The 17,669-nt window shown below is 42.1% G+C and overlaps 1 protein-coding gene across 42 annotated transcripts in view; it reads right to left on the minus strand.

The window, feature by feature from the left end:
• Window positions 1-17,669, minus strand: part of madd (MAP-kinase activating death domain) — a 47,452-nt gene that overhangs the window by 24,447 nt on the left and 5,336 nt on the right. For 15 of the 42 annotated variants that reach the window (XM_034581198.1, XM_034581176.1, XM_034581187.1 and 12 more), the window contains exons 2-15: window positions 14,760-14,947; window positions 11,742-12,383; window positions 9,194-9,497; window positions 7,789-7,920; window positions 7,538-7,651; window positions 7,300-7,380; window positions 3,357-3,529; window positions 3,036-3,271; window positions 2,797-2,953; window positions 2,292-2,395; window positions 2,007-2,209; window positions 1,564-1,817; window positions 1,181-1,320; window positions 915-1,016 (exon numbers count right to left, since the gene is read on the minus strand). In XM_034581198.1, the coding sequence (XP_034437089.1) occupies window positions 915-1,016; window positions 1,181-1,320; window positions 1,564-1,817; window positions 2,007-2,209; window positions 2,292-2,395; window positions 2,797-2,953; window positions 3,036-3,271; window positions 3,357-3,529; window positions 7,300-7,380; window positions 7,538-7,651; window positions 7,789-7,920; window positions 9,194-9,497; window positions 11,742-12,383; window positions 14,760-14,818 (2,701 nt within the window). In that variant the 5' untranslated portion in view covers window positions 14,819-14,947. Of the gene's footprint in view, window positions 1-443; window positions 486-914; window positions 1,017-1,180; window positions 1,321-1,563; window positions 1,818-2,006; window positions 2,210-2,291; window positions 2,396-2,796; window positions 2,954-3,035; window positions 3,272-3,356; window positions 3,530-4,346; window positions 4,404-6,921; window positions 6,931-7,299; window positions 7,381-7,537; window positions 7,652-7,788; window positions 7,921-9,193; window positions 9,498-11,741; window positions 12,384-14,759; window positions 14,948-17,669 lie in introns of all 42 variants that reach the window. The other 27 variants (XM_034581159.1, XM_034581164.1, XM_034581169.1 and 24 more) reach the window with 8 other exon arrangements.

Genomic DNA, 17,669 nt, shown 5'->3' on the forward strand with positions numbered 1-17,669 from the left:
AGTTAAAGTAATTAATATATATTTTGAAGTAAAAGGACCAGATTATCATCATCTAATGTTTATTCCATCTCTCCTTTCCCGAGATGCGATTTTTAAATCCTTCTAATTTCACTAATCACGTCGCACTTGATGTGAATTGTCGAGTAAACTGTTTAATCCCATTTGATGTAAATACGATACCTGACCGTTTAGATTCTCTCACTCATTGGTTCCCTTCAAAAACTGCCTGTGCACAGATTTTGTTAAATTTACATATGAACAACTAATCAGTAGTCTGTAGCTCATCTCAACAACAAATCTGAAGTCTGTTTTTTCGAGTGGATTTTCCTCTTAAGAGAAAAACGTTGTTTCATATATCCTCAATATTCTCCTTTAAAATAGTGCCATATCCATTTGGCAATCCAGAGGGAAGGAAGTCAGGCTTTAAAAATAGCTCTACAAACCTGCTTGATCCATTTCCTCCTCAATATCAATATTGAAATATTCTTTTATCCCCAAAAATCAAACAGAAAAAGAAATACAAACAAACAGTAAGTTAATTAGATAGAAAAATAAAGTTAAAAACACTTCACTGGGTAATTAGTTATGGTTGTTAATGCAGAAGCACTGCTCGCTTTAAACAAATGACTAGTTAGGGTTTTTAATTGTTAGAATTGTATGAATGCATGTGATGTGATGTATATTAAAAATATTCTAATAAAACAGGTAAATAACTGCAAATGTGATGTGATGAAAAAAATGACATTAATGGTAAAAAATATTAATTTATTGAAAAGTATCCTTAAACTTTCCCTCAGGTACCTGTATATTTTAACAAAACATTTTTCTAATCACCTTAATAGACACAAACACCAACTTCCTGAAGTTTACATTGAACAGATGTAAAAATGGTCACATCAGCTGTGATGTCCTACCTTTCAGGCTGGGAAAGGGTGTGGATTTATCCCTCGCTGCCTTGTTGGGGAGGGCGAGATTGGACAAACTGAAACTGGTGCCATGGTTCTTGTACAGATTGCCTATAGTGGGAGTGACAAGAACCATAGTTATGTCTTCAAGAACATATCACATTGGTCTGATAAGAGCTTTTGGTGCCTTGATTCATCATCATCATCCACATAAATCCGCCCACTTTTCATGTTTTTCTGGATTTCAGCTGAAAATTAAATGCAAATATTCTTACTGGCAAAGGACATGAGTCCTCCGAACCCATCATTGCTGCTGTTGGAGATGGTGGAGTTTGGCGAGCTGTTGCGGGAGTCTCCCTCCCCGTCAGACTCTCCTGGAAGCCTCAAGCTACTGGGACGTAACGGACGCTGCGTCCTAAAGAAATGACCAAAAGACATCAGCGTGTGTCCAGGACAAGATACAGGTAACTTACAATATGGGAAACTGTCAAGCATTCACACCGCATCACAACATCACACCACCAAAGATTCAAGACCACCATGAATGGAGAGAGTCGTATGGCATGCTGGGTTTTGATAGAGAACATTGCATGGTGGGTCAGAGCCCATTTGAATGATGATAAAACATTCATTCAAGCGATGAACAAGTATAACACACTTGTTGCCATTGAGGTTCTGGTTGAATCGAGGGGTGTATGACTCCACTTGCTCCTCTGCATCAGGGTCATCCTCAGCGGGGAAGCCATACTGGGGCTCAAAGTACGGGTTATCATACTCTTGCTTTTTGTTGCCTGGGTCCTGCAGGCCAGTGTCAGCTGGAGGCCTGAGGAACGGCTGACTGCCCAGTGCGGGGACAGGGTTCTGTAAAGCAGCGCTCGCCGATGCTTCAATTTCAGGCGCTTCCCCCTGCTCCTGAAAAAAAACGCACACGGATTAATGGGAGCCTCGTTCGACCATATTTATTCTTCTGATAAATACGACATTGAAAAGCTCACGACGCTCAAGTTGCATCTACAAAAACAATAAATATAACAAAAGTGAAGAAGGTTAGAGAAAAATACAGTTTCTAGAGGAAACACTTTGATTAGAAAGGTCACACACGTTGACTCCCTGGATTATTGTACTGGGACTGGAGCTTGCAGTTGTGCTGGAGCTCGAGCGCAGCGGTTGTCCATCGGAGGCTTCAGCAGGTCCCTCCCCACCAGGGGGACCCTCGGAGCCAGGACCTTCCCCGAATTCATGGAAGTCCTGAAACTCCACCTCACTGGCATCTCCCAGTGCAGCGTGGGTAGGAGGGTCCAAGCCTGAGACATCAAAGTAAAACACCATGAGGAGGAAAACAGCATGAATATGGTCAATGTGCATCTATTAAGTCAAACAACTTACTGGGCGTATCTCCCTGGATGTCCCCTTGGATCATCTCGCTCACCAGGTCACCGAGCGAGGAGTAAGATGAGCTGGAGTCATCGTAAGCCTCACTGTCACTTCCACTGCAAGAAATAAAACTGATTGAAGAGCTGCCAAAAGGAAATGACTATAGACTGTATACATAAAGATGGACTAACAAGTCAAAGTACACTTAAAATACATTTTTGCGAAATATGGTTTCTGTCATTTCAGGTAGATCTTATCACACTGATGTATTCCTAATTTCTCAGTTATTTTATGCTATAAAAATGGGGTGAAATGTCGTGATTGACAGCTGAGGCCGACTCGCCACTGATGTATAGGCAGGACCTCAATACACCACAATTCATTTTTGTAGAACCGGAGGAAGTGGATGTCCATCTTCCATCTTTACATACAGTTTATGTTGTGATTTACCATTGGCAATTTGCATAAAGCAAGAACTCTTGGATGTGATTGGACTGTTTAGATTGCTCTTTCTTACCTGTCTGTGGGATCAGATTCGTTGCCATCGTCCTCCAAGGGACCGGCCATGGCTTCAACCAGCTGGGAGCTCCCATCATACACTCTGTACGACACTGGTTGTAGCTGGTGAGCGTACCACTTGGGTTTATCTCCGATCAAGGACGGGTCAAACACATCTGCAACAAAAGTAGAAGGTTTGTCCAACACATTTTCTGTAAAGAACACGAAACAACTCAAATCAACTGAAATGGGTCTCACTGTTATGTATCCTCTGAAAGGCGAGGTTGGTGGGGTTGAGAGCCCACTCTCCGTAAAACTCCACTGCCTGCGTGTGGGACAGTTTATCTGCAAAGCTAGAGCGCCGAGGCCGAGACGCAAGAAAAGACTGCGACTGGAAAGCCACCACTGGTCGGGGGAAGAGGCGCAGGGTACGAGTGTGCATCTGAAACCCCTGAAGAACGTTGGCGGAGTTGAAGAACCGTACCATGGCCACCCTGCAAGACAGAATTAATTCAGTTTAATATTCCTTGACTTCACAGGCAGACAGACAGTCACTGGGAAGAGACAGCGAGGACTCACCTGGTGGCTACATCCACTGAATCAACGTCATTGCCGTAAATCAGAGGGTTGAACTCTGTGGAGGACGGTGAGGCTTTGTCTCGTCCCGGTGGGAGCAGAGGCATCTCCTGACCTTCCTGGAACTTCTCCAGGTTCAGAATGGGCTGGGTGTTCAAACTCATACTGGCCAAGGCCTACGACAAGTAACGGTGACACTAGTTACAAACACAGCAGTGGATTTATAAACAAAAAAAACACAGCGCTGCGATGGACCACCCCCACGTTTGGCATCAACATTTACTTTACAATTAATGGGACAATATATCATAATTTGGGGAAACAATTGGGACCAAAGTATCCGATTGCAAAACTGTAGGGGGTTAAATATGGAAATTATGATTCATGGGATGAAATTATAGGATGATTCAACTTTTTAAAATTGATCTCAATGGTAATCCCAGTAATTGCAATGTTTAAAAGGAAGAGGATAATTATCTATATGGTCCAAACTATTGGTTTTCTCCAATTTGACTTATTATATAAAGCGGCTGAAGGATCAGTTTTATGCATATTGATGCCTGAAGTGGGTGTGTCATTTTGGAGAGGAAGAGCACAAGGGAAGTAAGTCACTATGCATGGTTTGCTTTGAGGGAACTGCTGCAGACTCAAGTGTCAATGTTTAGCTTAGCATAATGGAACATTTAGTTGCTGGGGTTTGGATGAATGTTAACTTTGTAAAAGTGATTAGCTTCATCATATCTTGCTTTGGTTACGAGAACACTCACTGATGCCAAGATAGATGCACGCACATTCAGTCATGCGCAAGCCAGAGCTAAGCAGTGTATCGAGAGGACTGGTCCGAAACATTCTGCGACACTTTTAATGCATTTTATTCAAGTCTTGAGAGGAGGAGACAAGTAGTAGTGACAAGCAAAAACAATGTGAGAGAGAGAGAGAGAAGAATATCCGTGCAGGGGCATTACACATTCCACAGGAGGAGAAATAAGTAACCTTATTTTCAGAGGAGAAGATCTGCTTTTGGGTGATCACGGTCAACCTAACCAGACACTAGGAAGGGGATAAGAGAGATGCGAGGAGAATCACATGAAGGCCTGGGATGACAACTTCGTGACTGACACTGGAACAGCACATGACGGAAGAGTCACAACTGTGGCGCTTTCCCTTTCTTTCCTTTATCTCCTTTCAACAGCACTTCCTTTTTTTTGCTGACAGCAAAAACGCACACGAGAATCAAATAGATCTAACTTCATGACAAAAATCCATAATGGATTTTCTTTTTTTTTGCTGTTGCTGTTTTTACCATTTTCCATTTTGTCTACAATTCACTGAAGAAAGGAGATAAGAAAAGGTAAATCTGTATTTGCTTTTGAAGAGGTGATGGACAGCCAGGAAAGCAAGAGAGTGTCCGACAGGAAAGAGAGAGAACTGTCAGAGAGATCCAGAGAGAGAGAGAGAGAGAGAGAGAGAGAGAGAGAGAGAGAGAGAGAGAGAGAGAGAGAGAGAGAGAGAGAAGAGGAATGTGAGGAATGTTTGGTTTTAATGTTTAACGTGACAGACAGTGAGGGACAGAGACAGGTGACCAAACAACCAGACTTCACCCAGAGAGTCCGGCCACTACGAGACACATGAAGACCATCCATGGTGACCAACTGGAACAAACCAGTGATTACAATGGAGTGGTGATGACAGAAACAAAAACAGCAGATCTTTTCAGACATAGAGAATAAAAATACTTGCACGACAAAAGTACCTGGAGCAAAACAAAAGGCTTAATTGTAACTGATAATTCAGATAGAAAAATGTTGGGTGAGCGGGAAAACAATACAACCAAACCAAAAGTAAACAAATGTGTCACTTCCTGGTGCAAGTATTTTTTAAAGTGGCTCTCAAATCAGCAGTGTTCTGCTTTGGCATCACAATCTGATAATCACTTAAACCATCTTCGGCGACATTTTCTCCATTCACAGATATTCAATATTGTGAGCTTGTTTCCAAATATACAACTGCTAAACTGAGGCTTTGCACACTCCTACACACCAGCCTCGCAGTCACACATCCGCACACAGGGAGAGAGCTGCTAATCACACACAGCTAATGAACCGGCTCTGATTCAAGGCATGTTACACAAAATAATCACTATGTGCACAGGATTCTAACTTTAAAAAACATTTTTTGAAAGTTTCAACAAGACATGAAGTTAAGTTTGAATAAACCACACAAGGAAAGGTCAAATAAAAGTTGAAAACAGTTTCAGGGTGTTGACTACATAGCTTGTGAAGCTTTAGGGATGGATCTGTAAAGCAACTAAATTATGATACTGGAAATTATGATGCTTAAAATTGTGCCCCTGCATCATTTAAATTGATGATTAAAAGTAAAGTTATTATAAGGATTATAAAATTAGCATTGGTTTTAGAACTGCAGTGGAAAAACAATGCCTGGATACATGGCAATCTAACTGACGATCAACAGCCAACGGACAATATGCAAACTGAATGATCACTTGTTTCCATATCTGCAAAGATGTGAAGGGACTTTGTATGAGAGGGCGCTGGTATCACTCACATGTTAGACGTATGAAAAGGTCTTTCCATGAATCAGAACCTGATGTTTTATTAAAGGGACCCGATTATGCTTTTTCAAATAAATCCTTTTTTATCCCAAACTCCCTGTTAGGTAGCACGTCAGCTGAGCCTCTGCCTCAAACCAGCTGTATTAGCTCAGGCCTCCTTAAAAGCCTGCTTTCCTCTGATTAGCCGAACATCTGGACGCGCGCTGAGAGGCAGCAAACTAGACGCTTGCGAGCACCACCTCATATTTTAAAGTACTTAATAACCAAAGCTAATTAACAGGAAAATAATTGATTTGAAATGGCTACTCTGTACATGATGGAGCCTGAATTCGATCTTGAGTGGGCAGCAGTAACATCCACAGCAAAAAAAGATGACAGCAGGATTCCTCTACTTGAATAATATTACGCTGCTTTCCTACTTAATGTGCAGCATAACGGTGGATTCAGTCTTTCAATGACAATCTGTGTGTAAAATGTTTTTCACATGTGCTCCTGTTTATAGTTGTACATGTGAGAAATGCACAACGGCTGCTGTCAGGAAACACCAAAGGTAAAAAAAAATAAAAAATTTCTGTTGCCAAAACACTGTGTGGTGAACCTGCACCATTAGTTATTTAAATGCAGGAGTACATTAAATTAACATTAAATGTTAGTACTACTGATGTAGACTGTTAAAGGAAAACAAGCTGTGGTTGTAGATGTAAAAAGTAGCGGGAAAGTGTTGGAAACCTTTCAGAGCAGTTTTTGTCTCACAGTAATTACCTGTGCATATATCAATTCTTAGTATGTGAAACCTAAGCCACTTTTAATATAAACATCTGAAATTGTTAAAATATATGCATTACATTTATATAAATATGTTAATTTCTGACAGGAAATAAAGAAAAGCATAATAGGTCCCTTTAAACAATGAGGTTACAGGGGTAAGTTAGTTACTACAAGTATTTCTAAAGGTTTTTGCTTGGGGAGCAGGGTCCTAACATCTGCTTTTACCTCCAAGAGCTAGAGCATGCAGAGAGAACAGGACGAAAAAGAACAGGAAAAAAAACAAACATTTGTTCATGTTAGTGCACGACAAAACCCTTCTCAAATGCTGCCACACTCATGTTCAATACATACAACTGTGTTGAGGAAGGAAATCCCTACTCTTCGCACTGCTGAAAGAGAAGTTTTATGCTTCTATAAGACTTCAAATCACAGGTCACAGGAAGATGCATCAGACGGTGGCTCCACAGGAGTCCCTGAGTTCTAGAAACGTCTCAGCAAAATGCTGATATGTAGCAGTTTGACTGGTTTTTGTGCCGACGGCCATCGTGTAAGAGAATCAGAGAAAGGTCACACAGAATCTAAGAGGAATCAGATTTGCAGTACCTGTTTCAGATGTTTCTTAAGCTCGCATGCTTCCGGCTCTGGAAGAGGTGGTAGCAGCTCTGCATTGGTGGGTGCAACAACCTGCCGGCAAATAAAACAGTCCTCTTTAATCAATTCTAGAAAACGTCCCTCCAGGAGCAGGTTAATTAGACATTATCTGTCAGCTTTCCCTGGACATGATGAAAACAGACAAAACGAGATCAGGAGGAGGAGAGGGAACTAATGTTGATGTACCGACCTTGCTGCTGTCAAGGTCCACAAGCCACACATCATCCGGGATTTTGAAATCTGCTTTGTAGAGGAAGAAACTTGCTGGAACGCCAATAATGTAGGGAGTGGGGGCAAGAAGGAGCTGAGGAGACGAGAAAACACACCAGTCAGTCACAGTTCGATGTTACAACCTCAAACAGCATTTGCAATTAAAACAGCAATAAATACAATTATAAAGCACATAAAAAAAACATCTGCTTAATTGCAATATATCTTTACCTGTTCAGCTGAGGCCATACATGTTGGCAGTAGAGGGATGACAGGGAACATGTACTCCAGAGGGTAAATCATGGCCACAAAGGCCATAACGCTCATTGATAAAGCATTATAATCTCTGGATTGAAGAATGACCTGAGGGAAAAAATACATACATGGGCGTTATTATCTTTATTTTACTGTGTTTCAATACAAACTTTCTGGGTGTTCACGGCCCTGTTTCCTTCATATTTAAATGAACAGACACACTAACACCTCTTGACGGCTTCTTCTGTTGCTCTGTTACATTACGATGGTTTATCAATACCTCCTCTAATGTTAAGATGTGAACAACCATTTGACCGTGGATTCATAACAGCAATATTCAAAACTGAGCTTTTAGGAGAAACTTATATCTGCAGCATGAAGTGCTTGAAAGTTAAAAAAAAAGCTTCTCGGCAGCACTTAGTTCAGACTGACTGAATTTAATGATGCATTGAATTCAGCTTCAGAATAAAAGAAAATGGATGAATACAAAATGGCCGAGTTTGATACAGATGGTCTATGGACTGTGGGGAGGAGAGGGAGGAGAGAGGTGCAGAGGCTGCAGACAGCACTGAAACCAACCAGTGACTCCACATCGGACAATTAGACTGAAACACTGAATCACACCCTCTTGCTTTTCAGGCTTTCCATCTTCTTACCTCCTTTCTTCAGTAAATCGTAGACTAAAAATGGAAAAATGATAAAAGAGCGACAGCCCCAAAACAAATCTAAATCATAATGACGTTGTAGGAATTGAGGGTTGCACAAATACGTTTTCATATTTGAGAAATGCTTAAGTGACAGAAAGGCAGAGAAACAACCAGTGTCTCTCCAACACTGAGGTCTCTCCGCAGTGTGGCTGAGGCTGTAAAGCTGAGATTTGATTGGTTGTACATGAGCCTTTGTATCAGTGTCACTGTAAAGCAAGAGCAACAACACAACACCACCTAAGAAAAACACAGATTCCTATAATGTCCCTACGAATGCCTCCAGTGTTGGAGATAGGAGAGACAGAAATGAAGTCTTTCCGTTCAGTCACTCTGTGTACTCAGTCTTCTATTTACCCATAATCCTTTGTCCAAACTGCTGACGAATTGCTTCGGCGAGCCTCCATCTAACAGAGAATGTCTGATGAAGGACACTCAGGACATTTCTAAGGAGGTCGGTATGAATAAATATAGCTCCGCTTATCCTTTCTCCTTGAAGCATTCGGTCTGGTCTTTAATAAAACCCCACAGGGGATATGGTTGCAGTTTGAAGCCACGCACGCACACATCTCATGTTCCTGCTCCGTAAACATTGGTGCAGAAAGCAAAGATGGACCTGATTGACAATTGATTGGCGGCTGTTAGCATCCTGAAGTCACCGCTGTGCATGTCCCTACCTTGTGCTCTAGCAGTATGCAGCTGAGGACCTGAAGACAGGCGTCCACCCCCAGCAGCTCCAGGGGCAGGTGCAGGGGGAAGTCGACCATTGAGAAGCGGGAGTTGTCAGGCAGGGCGAAGTTGAACGGCCGTTTGAGTTCATGGGGCAACACTTCCACGTCCACACGTCTCTGACCCGCCACGGGTACTGGTGAACGCAGCAACCGGTACATCCAGGATTCAATCTCCCGCAAGTCGGCCAGCAGCTGGCTGCCTTTCTCTTCCACCGTCAGCGCCCCAGTAAACACTCGCCACATGGTGTCCCTGGAAGTGGAAGGAAAATGGGAAAAAATAGATTAGAAAAATAAATAAATCCGGGCTCAGTGCATATGTCAGGGTTGTTTTTACATTTGTTCGGATTAAGTTCAGGGAGAAATTAAATCATTTCCAAAAGAGCAACAAGTTTGCCCCTAACTTCAATATGATGTTTCTGCATTGCTCATTTAGTTTATCACATAATCCACCACTTCAATTATATTGAATTTACTAATACATGCACTCAACAGTGATGTTAGGGTTAAAAACTGAAGCGACCACGAGGCCTGAACAAACACCCGCTGAAATCACTAATACGATGAGCAAATGAGACTGAAACACAGGAGAGGCTCTTAAGCAATTGTGAATTGCAAAGTATTGATGTGTAAACCCTCCACTCTACGCACACATGGTGTCATTAAACCCTTTCTCAAGTGTATGCTCTCTGCACGTGTGGCAAAGTGGGAGATAAATCATTAGGCCTTCGGAGCCCTCCCACCAACTGCAGCTGCTACCCAAAGGCAGCCACAGACCTCAATCTGTCAGAGCCACCATAGCACAAAGCGCTTGCAGCCATTATGCAATGGCCTGCCTCCCTCTCCGTCATTGACACACCGCAGCTCAACCAACCACGTCTGGGTAAAAAGGATTCTCAGGTCACTTCAGCCGCTGGATAGAACGGCTTTTTCCAAGGTTGTCAGATAAATGAGAGACATGTGGATCCACTGCAGCATTTCACCAGAGACAAATACAGTGATGGTCTGAGATGAGCTGTGCATTAGCCACTCAATTACTGTTAGTGATGATGAGAAAGCTGCACTGGTTCGACACCTATAAATACACGACTGAGGAGAAAACACGGGCACCAGTGGGTGAAAACCAACAATCACACTGGGCCGAAGCCAGTGTTAAGTGACAGCCTAATTATCACTTTGTCACTCCAGTGTTGCAACCTATTGAGTCACCCATGGCAACAGAGTAACCCAACGAGCACTGCAAACTGCCGCATCACAAAGTCATAACCAAATGGTGTGGGTTTTTTTTACTGCCTCATTTCTGCAGCTTTAATAAAATATGAATCATCGGCCATTTTACCACATGAGCAATTCTTTGCCTCAAGTCTAACAAGTGAAATGCCATGCTAAATGCCATTTCACCATGTCGCAGTATACCATGCAGTGACTAGGTTTCTTGTTTTCATTTTCTTACTCAGTGTAATAACTTCTTATTACATTACAGTATTTATAGAGCACAAGGATCACCACACCTTCACAGTCATAACATCTAACCTTTAAAAACTGTCTTCAGCTAAACCCGTGACACTGGTTGAAATAATATTTGCCCGTAACGCAAGTTTCTCAAAACAATCTGATGCAGTACACTGTGAACACTTTGGTTATTTATCATGAAGGTGGAGTGTAGAGAGAACTGTGAAAACATGACGAGCTGCAGATGGCCTGCAAAGCTGCACGGGGCCGCAGCACAAAGGCTCCTGTATTAATTCTGGAACACAAACATACAGGTGGACGATGAGGGAAGCAGGTGGGAAGCATGAAAGCGTGTGAGCAGCAGCAGACATAACGTGGAACCGACACATTGTCATGTAGTCGTCTCCTTTTGTGATCTTTTCTAGAACTAAAAAATGCTGAATTACAGCAAACAATGATTTTAAATAACGCATACAGCCTTTTGTTTGTAATGAACGAATGTACAGAATATATTTAATAGCTAACAGATGATGAAGATAGTTATTGGCTTTAGCTACCGACCGATTTATTTGTTGGCAGATAAAAATCAGGTGATCAGTATAAAAAGATCTTAGGAATAATTGCCAAATTTACTTATATAATGTAGTGTAAACTTTTTATTCCCTAATATCAGTATTTGAATCAGCAACAAAATATCCATATATTAGTTGGACTCTACAATTTACCTTATTTTCTTGTGTTACGAGCACTATTTATTATTTTTACAGGTGTGTATGTACATGAAATAAAATTGTTTATTAATGGCCTATTGTTATTTGTTGGATGTGCATTTTCATAGCAATTAACTATTAGAAGTTTGGTATTTGTTTAAACTGTATTTCAAGGACTTTTGATAAATGATCTATTAGCTGGAAACCTGGCTAGTGGAAGATTTGCTAAGTGACACTTAAGTAAAGAAAAAAACACGAAAGAATCACAACAACTTAAAGGCAAGCAACACAAATGAGTTGCGTTAACAACTTGTATAGGCAATCTCAACCCTCACCTCTGGGTGGCGCGAGGCAGCCCAGCCCGCTGCGTTAGCCTCTGACTGCAGCAGTCCACCAGCCTCTTCAGAATATATAGGCATTCCCTGAAGGTGGAGAAGAACGGGTAGTGGCTGAGAATGCACAGCGAGGTCAGGGTGCTGTTGCGGTTCCTGGGCGCCGTCTTAGCAGCGCTTCGTCTGTGCTGTGGGGATTTGCTGGCGTTTAGCTCGGCACCTGGTTTTCTGCCCTCTTCTCCGGAGGCAGGCGGAGCTCCGGACTCAGCATTGCTAGGTGGAGCTAACACGGAGGATGAGCCTCCGCCACTTCCATCAGACCCTTCACTAGCGGTATCTGCTGCCTGTGCGGCTGTGTCTGAGTGGCTGCCCTTGTCCCCGCGGGCACGGTGATGCCCTCGCTGAAAAGAGCGGTAGAAGTTGATGCAGATTCCATAGCGGGTGATTCCTGAGTCTTTGTCGGTAAGAGTGAAAACAAACGAGGAGTCGTCGCGGAGGCTAACCCTGCGCTGGCGGATGCTAAGGCAGCCCTCCGGTTGGCAGAAAAACACCACATCTGGTGGGAGTGGGAAGTCAGGGTGGTCCTCCAGCGGGTAGCGGCGAAGGAGCTGAGGTGTCTGGGCCACAGTGTCACTGCTAGGTTGCCTGGAGGGGAGATAGAAAAACATTTGTTACGTTTTTAAAGAAGCAATTTACAGACTGACGACAAATTAAAGGAAAACCTGAACAATTTGCAAAAAAACAGGATGACAAAACCCCAGAACAAAAGGGCACATGAGGTCACTGAGAATAAAAATTATGATCTTCGCAGTCACCAGATCTCAACCCAATTGAACAACTACAGTATGGCAGATTTTGTCTGCATGGACAGTAAAAACTTCATGGACAATAGCACGATCGAGTGCTCTGCAAACAGTGCTGCACACAGCTATGCAACGCATCAGGTTAGAGATTGATTATGAGAAGTGTCAAAGGATTTTTGGTTCATTAAGAAACTGTGGTGGAACAAATTGGAATATGACAGCTGCCACAGTCTTGATAATTAATGGGAACCACTGCTGAATGGGGCATTGGCCTGGGGGGGGGGGGGGGGTATTAGCTCTTCGCCTCTGTCCATTTGTGTATTTGTGGGTTGCTTTGTTGTCTGTACAATTACGCAAACACCTCTGAACAGATTTCCACGAAACTTGGTGGAGGGATGGGACACGGGCCAAGAAAGAATTCTTAAAACTTTTTTCATAGATTTCCAAGGAAATAATTCTTGGATCCTCTGGCAGTTTGAGCGGTGCAGTTTGGTGAAGATCCAACCACAAATCTGGATCTGATGAATTTAAATGTTGTGTCATAAGGGGACTGTTGGGTCATGACCAAAGTAAGTGCTCTACTGTGAGCCATTCTAGTTTACTTTATTGCTGTACCCATCATTAGCTCTAGGTGGTTGAATAACTCTGATGTAATCTGTTTTCCCTCATAGTTTTAAATTGAATTTGAAAAGGCCATCAACTCATGAGAAGTATTTTATAAAAGAGGAATCAAAGCCAAAGTCTTTGCTCACTTCATAGTAAAAACGCAATGTCTAAACAAAGTCCTGACAGTAGTCTGTTGGTTACAAAAGCAAATTCTTAGCTTTTGAAATCCAAGAACTGATTTGAAAAAAAATCTAAATCAGGGAAACTTCACAAATTACATGCATCTCACCCCATAATAACTCTGAAATTGCCCCTGAAGCATATCGCTTCAAATCCATGAATGTTACAGCAGAGATGCTCGGTGGCCAGCTTCAAAAACACTAGCACCCTGGACTGTTTGCTAATTCTACAGTGTTTATATGACTCATCCTTTTCTCCTGTGGATACTCTGCTTGAAACAATGTGCTACTATGCTACATTATGCATGCTACATCAACTCCAAAGCAAAAACCTGAGAGTGTTAACACAGGGGTGGAGGAACCTCTGGCCCGCAGGCCACAATACGGCCCCCCGAGATAAATACATAAAAAAGCAACTAATGAATTCTAAAATCCTCATGACCAGGGCTCGAGACAAACGGCACCACATCGTCTCAGGAACAACAAAATGTGAACAAGATGAACAGAGATATTCTCCAGGATGCCTCCCGGGAGAAAAGAACTAAATAGTTTATATATTTACTGATTTATTTTTTTAATTATTGCTCAGCCAATGGCAAACTGAATCCAGTGCTGACTAGTGAGCACAGCAGAGCAATTTAGTGTCTATAGCAAAACCTGAAATGAACTGACAACACCAGTCAACCCATCTGCTCAGTCACAGGTTGTTAATAAATATGCAGCTAAACAAAGAACTGCTATACAAGAGACAGAACGACCACAGGGGGGGTATAATTTTGATCCATCCCAAGTAAAAATGTCTGCTTTGGAGTAAAAAAAAAAAACGTGCTACTGTCTTTTGTCGTCTCCTAAGCCTCAAACACGTAGTCACATGGTTTGTTTGTGGACAACAGTGGTTGTGGTTTGTGTAATTTGGACATGTGACATGTTTAGCATTAATAAACCTGATCTGATCAGCTCTGGAGCTGCAGGGCGGGGGGGGGCTGCTCACCATGAGCACAGCCTGAATCAGATTTCACATAGCGTGCAATAAGAAGAAGTAGATCAAGAGATTGTATTTCAGTTCACCAGAGAAATGTCTACAATTACTGAGAGCAGCATCTCTAGTCTTTACAGATAACTCTTTTGTTTTAAACAATATTTTTGAATGTAGCAAAACAAATATAATTATTGCCTCTGCCAAGGAGGTTCTGTTTTCACCCCGGTTTGTTTGTTCGATTGTTTGTAAGCAGGATTATGCTTAAAACTACTGAATGGAATTTCACGAAGCTTTTAGACAGTAAAGACGATACGTCTCTACAACCTGACAGAGATTCCCTCAGCTGACATCACTTAACTTCAGTTTTCAAAGCAATGTTTAGCACCACCCTTATATCTAAGCTGAGGATAACTTTAAACCAAAACTACTACTTAAAGTCAGATTAAGTTCTTACCTTGCTCCAACTACGACTAAGTAGTCGAGAAGGCGAGGGCACATTTTCTTTTTCTCCATCTTGGATTGAACCCGTCCTGTATGTCACGGCATCCAGGATATGTGTTCTGTCTTGAGTCAGTGTTGTCTTTCCAACCGCTGCGACTCGCTCGTCATTGTGTTGATCCCAAAGAAATGACTAAGTCAGACCTGTAACGCACAGAGAAGAAGAAAAAACATTAGCTCAGTTTGAGCTCACGTAAAACACAAGTCTACTGACGTGTCTCATCTTTTACCTCTGTCAGAAACTCTCTATCCAATTGAAAACAAACAAAAAAAAAATATCACTTTTATAAGAGTGATTCTTCAGTTTGAGAAATTGTGATGTTGCGCTGTCCATGGTTGTTGAAACAATTAAATAACCTTTCATGGCCACCGGTTTATTTTACAAACCACCAATGTCAGATCAGCAACAGGATAAAATGAAGCCGTACTAAATGATTTGGGAGAGTTCATGATTCGCGGAAAAATGTGGATCAAGGGGACATGACAGAGTTTTCATGTTATGAAACACCGCTGTCAAACTGCTGAGAATGTAACTGCAATGTCACGTCTACATTTTACAGTGTGTTTGACTTAACTAATAAAAACATGCCTCAAACAAAATGTACGGTTCGTTCTTAATAAACTTGCTGTGAGTGTTTTTAGATTCTGTTTTGACCATTGTTTCAGCTGCTTGTTTTTGTGGGGGGGGGGATAAGGATTTTTCATTAGCGGCTCACTGATATAATAAGCAGCTTAGGGGCCTTAGTGGTGAAACAAGCAACAACCCCCTCTCTACTTGTAGTGTGGTCTTTACAGGCCTGTGACTGACAGGTGAGTGGAGCCTCTTGAAATTGGTGAATGTGTAAAAAGAAAAACATCCCATCTCATAATGGTGAAAACTAATTCTTGGCAATGCGCCTTTTTCCTGATCCGACATCCTATTCTTCCACTAAGTTTGTTGGAAAGCCACTCAGTAGTTTTTTGCGTAATCCTGCTAATAAACAAACCGGCCAACAAACAAAGCGAGACACAAAGACATAACCGTGTAATTCAATTATTATATTTGAAGCAATGTCCTCAGTCCTCCTTCTCCGCTGCCAAGTATCAGCTACATCTCTGGCCAAAACAAGTCTCGTCATTAAAAACCCAACATTTTTTTGCATCAACAAACCAAAACAAATCTGGTTTCTTCTACTGGATCTTGTCAAACACAAATTTCCTTTGGTCCGTCAAAGAATTACAAAATGGGATTTATCCTCAATAACCCTTGGATCACAAAAGCACACACGCGTTGTCCGGCAGGAATGAGAAATGTCTTTACTTCTGCCTACGTCAATTGCCGGTGGCAAAGCACCAGCTCTGATCCGAGCACACAAAGCCCTCTGTTTTCTCTGCAAATTGTATTTCATATATCATTCAGCAACAATAAGCCATAACTTCATCTGGATGTGATTTCTAAGCTTTGAATTTGGACAAAATTTGTTGTTTCAATTCATCTTTATAAAGCTTTAATATATTTTAGTTTAACTGTTGTTTAAATTACCACGCAGGCTATTCCTACAAATAAAATTCAGATCAACGATGGAAATTTCTCAAATAATTGAGCACGATCCCAGTTTAAGATCTTTTTTGGTCCGTTTTTTCCTCTGGCAAGTGAACAAGGCAATTCTCTGACCTCTGCAGTTTCCCGCTCTGCTTTACAGACAAAGCTCCTCTTTCATATCAACTCAAATAGCTCTGTTAACAGTAACTTTATGCACCCAAAGAAAGCATCTCGTGTTCGATTCTGGATACAATGTCTATCAGGGGAATCCGCACAACGCCACGCTCCTGCAGCATACCATGAAACTGAGATGACGGTTGAATTATGGAGAGATAAATAATAAAAACTAGGGTCAGGTGACGATTACATGTTATTTTTCACTGACCCTCTTCCAGCCGCTGCTCTGCTAACATCAATAGTCAATTTCCATTATTCCCTCCATAAACTTAGCAACACTGTAATTCACATCAATTCATGAACCAAGGTTGACCTGCTTAGTTCTTGAGCCCAAACATTTACATAAAGGGTTGATGATGATAAAGGGGGGGGGAGTTGGTTGCCTGGCTTCACTCAATATGAAACCAGCAAGTCCTTGAGATGTTCGACTGCAAACACGAGACGGGAACAAGGCTTCGGAGCATCATCAAAACCTTCGATACCAAAACACATTCGATCTAGTGAAGAGCTTACACGAAGGAGACAATCGGTCGACTGCCTCCAGCGTGTACACAGACGAGCGGCTGTTCTCGCTCTACCTGGCTGTGTTAGTTGCATATCTCATGCAAATGTGGGTCACGTGACATCACAAAACACCACGGCAGTAACAGCCCAACCACACACAAGCTGTTTCAGGAGCTCGAGCAGCAGTGTTTTCTGTGGGGGAGAATTAACTGTTGACTTCGGGCTTTTAGCTCTAAAGCAGAACCTTTATATACACACACACACACACACACACACACACACAACAAAAACCTAAAAAACACACTAGAGAGAGAAAGTATAATACCCCCCCCCCCCCCCTTTAAAGTCCTCTTGTAGTAGAAGTACTCTTGTGGAGGTGATGAGGACACATTAACAACTCCATTCAAAAACAAACAAACCAGGAGGGAGGGGGGGGGGTCATGATGGGCTCAACTCTACAACCACTTGCAGCGACACAATCATTCCCACTGACATGTCATGTTGTGCTATGAGGTGCAATAATGTGATGTCACTGACGTACACCGACCCACAAACAGAGGTCAGAGGTCAAGATGATAAGAAACCATCTGCTTTCTTTATGCCTGTTAGTTACCTGCTGTGTGCACCACTGTGTTTCACACGAGCAGGGACACAACCAGCATC

The sequence above is a fragment of the Hippoglossus hippoglossus genome, chromosome 3 (assembly GCF_009819705.1).
Source record: "Hippoglossus hippoglossus isolate fHipHip1 chromosome 3, fHipHip1.pri, whole genome shotgun sequence".
NCBI lineage: Eukaryota > Metazoa > Chordata > Actinopteri > Pleuronectiformes > Pleuronectidae > Hippoglossus > Hippoglossus hippoglossus.